Genomic DNA, 6,041 nt, shown 5'->3' with positions numbered 1-6,041 from the left:
ATAAGCGCTTAGCACCAAGCAATCAATAAAATCCATATAGCTTTTCTCTCTATCATGTAGTTGGTTTAATCCTAACTTTCAACTTGTTGCCTCATGTATGTATTGTGTTCAGTCAGAGTCTTGGGAGTGCCCTCTCTGTGACAGAAGGTATTTAGTTCCGACTGTGATTTCTGATCGCCGCCGCTCTTTGAGATCTGCTACGAAGCTTACTGAAACTGGAATAACATCTTTGTCAAGATATTTACAACCTCAGAAATCAAGAGGACAATCTTCTTCCACTGATGACATCCAACTGCTTGATGATCCAGCCAACACTATCAATTCTGTATGAAATGAATATATATTCTTCATAACTTCTATGCGATGTTACATTTTTTAGTATATCTCTAATAACAACATTCATAGGCATGCATCTATGAGTACTAGTTTTTCTACCATTGAACAGAATAACTATACATAAATAAAATTGTTAATTGTTAATTCTATCTACTATGAAACTTGGTGCAGGCATATCAAGTTCCAGAAGGTTCTCTTGTAGAATCCCCTTCAAGATATGTAGTACAAGTTGCTCATTCTCTCACCTTGGAACCAGAAATGGGACATAAAGAAGCTGAAAATGTTGGAAATTCAAAGGCTGGTATACCAGAGATGATCGAGGAAGTAGGTGAGGTTGATAAATCATTCAAATCAAATGGTTGGACAGGATGCATTTGAAGAAACAAGTTTGAGGAAATGAGAAACAAGAGTCATATGAAGTCTGTTTCAATGGCTGGATGTTCTTCCCCATCTTCCAGCCTCTAACTGACTGAAATGGTTACCATGGTAGGTGATGAAGATGATGAGGTTGATTTTGTGTGGCCTAAAGACACATGTGGATACAGAGTAAAGCCAGAATTCATGCCTGTATTAAGAAAAATTATTGGAAAACATGGAAATATTGTTAAGAATTGTCCGGCGTTGACAGTGAAATATCGTTCAATGCTGGAGAGGATATGTGAAATCATATCAGAGTTGGAGAAAAAAGATGGTACTAAAATCAGAGAAGGTACCTTGAGATGTAAGATTGGTGTTGTTAATGAAATAAAAAATATGGAAGTGGAAGTTGAATGGTTTCACACGAGGCTAGCTGAAATACTTGAGGCAAGAACAAAATTTCAGCAGTTTGGCATGAAGAAAGATAAAACAGATAACAATAGAAAGACCATTGAAATTGCTAAAAGTGCATGAGAAGAATGTGGAGCAGAGAAGGAAGTGTCAGAAAAGCTCTGAGCAATATGCGAAAGGGAAACTGTTTGTAAAGAAACATTGGCTAGAGTGGAAGATGAGTCTACCAGAATATCTCAAACAGTCAAATATGCTAAATCTAAATTCAGACGCTTTCTTAATTGCTCATTGGATGGTTTGCTTTAGTGATGCAGTTTCGTCTCCCTTTTTTCTGTTTTATTCCTTCATGGTATTGTTTTAAGTTGACTGTTTTTCATTGCTTAAATCTTTTGTTAGACTGTGTTGTTTCCAACTCATGCATAACTTGCACAATTTCACATGAAATTTGGTTGGATGTGTTGCAGTATAGAAAAGTACATATGCATGGTGGATGAACTTCCATTTGAATGAATGTGCTTTTTATAGGTTTGCTTCTTCGGTGACCTGAGTGATCATTAAAAATGTTTGCATGAAATCAGTGGTATATTTAAGATTTAAAAACCCAAATTAAGGATCAAATTTGATAACTCTTTGAATGGAATTTAATCCAATGTGATAATACCTTTACTCAATAATAATTACATAATTCTTAATAAGCAAATTTCCTTTGTTGCACAACAAATATGCTTTTTTGCAATTTTACATTTTCTTCTTAGAGAAAAGTTCATTGTTGCAAGCTGAGCTTTGCTTTGTCTAAACCACCCGAAGTTCTGAGCTTTGGAAAGAATCGGGATATAAACAAATGAACCAAGTTACCGATAATACATTTCAAAGAAGAAAAGCAAAAAGAGCTTGGAAGATGGACATTGGACTTCTCCACTTTTCAGGGGGACGATCTCTGTTTATCAACCCTTGTAATTGATTCGCTTGGTTTCCCTGAAAACAGAAGAAACATAATCAGAAAGGAAAAAAGAAAACAGCCACAGATATATGAAACAGAGAATAAATGGTGTCAAACTGTCAATGTATTTTCATAAAATGACTTAAGAAAAGGAGAAAAGCAACAAAAAAACAGCAGTTTATGCAAACTAATAAAATTACCTATGAATCACTTAGACATTGGACACGACATTGACACATTGATACTGACAATAATTTCAAAAAGAGACGTAGTTAAATGTAGCTACATATGTCAGTTTTGTGTCAATGTTAGACACCAACATGTGTTGAACATGTTAACTCCTTCCAAATGAGGTGTTAGTGCTACATAGAAAATTACTAATCTTGTGTAAAAAAATGAACATAAATTACTAAGCCAAATAATCACCATTCGTTTCAGTATTTTGTAATATTACCTCCATGGCATCCTTTAAAGGCCCCCAACATTCCATTCTATTGTATTTTTTTGAGCTAGAATGAAAATATACTCGAACTATAGAATCCAGCAATTCTGGATGCTCATGGAAAAGTGCAGAATCTCCACATTGAATTGCTTTGAGTACCTATCATGCTCAACACAAGAATCCAACCACGTGTCATAATACATTTCGGCATAGTACTGTCACAATTTTTGTTGATAAGAATACAGAAAAAGGGAGAGACTCATTCTTGCAAGTAATAATAGTAACCAGAACAAAATAAGCCAATTATTTTGAACAATGATTTAAATACACTCTTCAAAAGCCTATCATAAAATTCTCCTTCATTTCCCTAAACTCTCCTTTATGCAATAGCACTTCATACAATCACTTTTTTTATCACAACAAGAAAATTAAATGAAGTTACCTAACATTTTGAATTAGTGTGCATATAATTTCTTTAGACCAGTCCTAGTTTTCAGATTATTTCTGTATTGATAGGAATAGGATGCATTACGGGGGTAATATAAATTAAATGAAAACATACCAAAGGCATTTCCTTGGAGAATATGTGGTATCTAAATTCAGCAGCCAGATCCAGGAATGGATTAGGACCACTGACAAAGCAATGAACATGTAGGCACATGTCATTTTTCACTTTCTTCCATTCAGCCACAACATCATCCTTCTCGTACCACCCTCTCAACTGCCATTTTCGCAGAAGGAATAGAATGCGTTAATTAAGAGATAACTTATATCATTGTGCAAAGGATCCACTAATGTACACCTTATGGGCAGAAAGGTATAAAAAGACACAAACCTGTTCTAGTTTGATGACATTGGAAACAGCTAAAGTGAGATTAGCTGTTAAGTCACAGTGGGATAGAATGTATGTTCTTGGAATAATACTTGCATATCTATTTATCTGATCTTCCAATAGAACAACCTTCAGTTTTGAAGCTTCAAATTTTGTTGGAGGACCCAAAAGCCTAACAGTCTAAGATAAAAATGAATATTAATAATGATACTCACAACACACTAAATAATACTAGTCTATGAAACAACAAAGTCCAAATTTGTAAATTAAATCTGAATTCAAGAAGGAATTCATTGTTTTCTTGATACTAAAAACAATTATTGACTACTTTGAGCCATCATATTCCTAAAGACAGATCTATAATTGCAAGGAATTATCTGGCGAAGGATATTCCTAAACCCTAAACACTAGAAACAAAATAACAAAGATTGAATGCATAAGAAAGTGAAAGAGTACCTCAGAAACAAGGGAGTTGTAGGATGGTGTGGAAGAATTAGTAGTGATGGAGGAGAAGAGAATGGGTCTGAATCTGGAAGAAGAAGAAGGCTTTAACATGGCAGGGAATAGTGTGGTTGGTGAAAATGAAAAGGCATTATGACATGATGCCATTGAAGATGCATAATAATACAGTACAATTCTTCATGTTTCACATGCCACCATTGTCTTCTTTCCTTGTTGTTCTTTAAAGATAAAGAAAAGTGATGTGGGAATTTTGTGTTCTTGTTCTTAGTTCATGTGGACTCTGTCATTCAGACACCACACTCCAAAATCTCTCTCAATTCATTTCTTCCACTCGTTTTATTTCTTTTAATTTAATATATTTTACAAAATAGAAAATACACAGACACACACAAATACATTGCATTGCACTACTACAGAATGGGATTAAGCGCTTTGCCACGTCACCAAACAGCTCAAAATTTCGATGTCATGTGGATGGATAATGTAATGACGTGGCTTTACTTGGGTAGTCGGCTCGATTCAGATTTTACCGAATCCGGTTCTTCTTCAACCCTTCATAGGAAATACAAAATAATTTACTTTGCAATTTTTTTTAATAAATTAATAGAGTTATATTTTTTTTAACATACTTAATGAGTCTCTCTTAAATTTTTTTCCATATTTTTTAACTTGTTCTTTATTTTTGCACATCTATCTAAACACGTAAATTTTGATATTTAATTTTTTTTTATTAGATTCGAATAAAAATATGAGAGAATTGTTAAGAAAATAAGTTGTTACCGACGAAATATTAAAGACACCTTATTTGTTTTGGCACGTTTAGTCAACAGTTTGATATTTTTTTTTTATTAAATGTATTTTATTTTATTGATAGAACTTTAAATTTTTAAATAAATTTAAAATAATAAAAAAAAATAAAAAATAAAAATACTATTATTAAAATAAAATAAAATACATTAATTAATTAGAGAAAAAAATATGGTTAAATAGATGTGTCAAAACATACTGTTATATTATAACAATTTCCTTTTATTTTTTTCTCGATCTAATAAATACAAATAATAATAATAATAATAATAATAAAATTTGAATTTAATATATTCTTTTCTTTAATTTAATATATATATTTTTTTCAATTTAATTAATTTTATTTTATTAATATAATTTACTTTATTATTACTATTATTATTAATATAATTTTATTTTATTATTTTTATTTATTAATAATATTTTATATTATTGTTATTTTTGTTTTATTTAATATTTTTGTTTTATATTATGACCTTCAGGATGTCGCAGGTTGGAACGCTATCATCTACTAGTATTAAAAAGTATGACAGTTTGGTATTATTTTATCAAAATGTGGTAATTTAATTTTTTTTATTTTAAAAAGGACATATATAAAAAAATATCCTTTTTTTTAAGTAGTAAAATTGAAACAACAATATATGATATCATATATAATGTTTGTATTTTGTTTGATGTTAAAATAATACAGTCATAAAAATACAAATAATACATTTGTTTTGGCACGTTTAGTCAACAGTTTGATATTTTTTTTTTATTAAATGTATTTTATTTTATTGATAGAACTTTAAATTTTTAAATAAATTTAAAATAATAAAAAAAAATAAAAAATAAAAATACTATTATTAAAATAAAATAAAATACATTAATTAATTAGAGAAAAAAATATGGTTAAATAGATGTGTCAAAACATACTGTTATATTATAACAATTTCCTTTTATTTTTTTCTCGATCTAATAAATACAAATAATAATAATAATAATAATAATAAAATTTGAATTTAATATATTCTTTTCTTTAATTTAATATATATATTTTTTTCAATTTAATTAATTTTATTTTATTAATATAATTTACTTTATTATTACTATTATTATTAATATAATTTTATTTTATTATTTTTATTTATTAATAATATTTTATATTATTGTTATTTTTGTTTTATTTAATATTTTTGTTTTATATTATGACCTTCAGGATGTCGCAGGTTGGAACGCTATCATCTACTAGTATTAAAAAGTATGACAGTTTGGTATTATTTTATCAAAATGTGGTAATTTAATTTTTTTTATTTTAAAAAGGACATATATAAAAAAATATCCTTTTTTTTAAGTAGTAAAATTGAAACAACAATATATGATATCATATATAATGTTTGTATTTTGTTTGATGTTAAAATAATACAGTCATAAAAATACAAATAATACATATTATTTCATCAGAACTTTTTTTA

The 6,041-nt window shown here is 29.1% G+C and overlaps 1 protein-coding gene and 1 pseudogene across 1 annotated transcript; one reads left to right on the top strand and one right to left on the bottom strand.

The window, feature by feature from the left end:
* Nucleotides 1-6: 6 nt before the first annotated feature.
* Nucleotides 7-1,554, top strand: LOC101492226 (uncharacterized; annotated as a pseudogene).
* Nucleotides 1,555-1,710: 156 nt separating this feature from the next.
* LOC101506979 (magnesium dechelatase SGRL, chloroplastic) lies at nt 1,711-4,113 on the bottom strand. Its single transcript, XM_004502494.4, has 5 exons — nt 3,775-4,113; nt 3,322-3,498; nt 3,049-3,207; nt 2,499-2,645; nt 1,711-2,079 (listed from the first exon to the last, which is right to left on the bottom strand). The coding sequence occupies exons 1-5, from the start codon at nt 3,925-3,927 to the stop codon at nt 1,972-1,974; spliced, it is 744 nt and encodes a 247-aa protein (XP_004502551.1). The 5' UTR covers nt 3,928-4,113; the 3' UTR covers nt 1,711-1,971.
* Nucleotides 4,114-6,041: the final 1,928 nt, after the last annotated feature.

The sequence above is a fragment of the Cicer arietinum genome, chromosome 5, assembly GCF_000331145.2.
Source record: "Cicer arietinum cultivar CDC Frontier isolate Library 1 chromosome 5, Cicar.CDCFrontier_v2.0, whole genome shotgun sequence".
Lineage (NCBI taxonomy): Eukaryota > Viridiplantae > Streptophyta > Magnoliopsida > Fabales > Fabaceae > Cicer > Cicer arietinum.
The sequence above is the reverse complement of the archived record's forward strand: the minus strand, read 5'-3'. Positions and strand labels throughout refer to the sequence as shown.

Excerpts from the sequence above, each read along its gene's own strand:
- LOC101506979 (XM_004502494.4), bottom strand. The coding sequence starts at position 3,927 with ATGGCATCATGTCATAATGCCTTTTCATTTTCACCAACCACACTATTC. Across the intron at positions 3,499-3,774 it reads ACAACTCCCTTGTTTCTGAG|ACTGTTAGGCTTTTGGGTCC; the intron begins GTACTCTTTCAC and ends TTTTTATCTTAG. Across the intron at positions 2,080-2,498 it reads CTTTAAAGGATGCCATGGAG|GGAAACCAAGCGAATCAATT; the intron begins GTAATATTACAA and ends TTCTGTTTTCAG.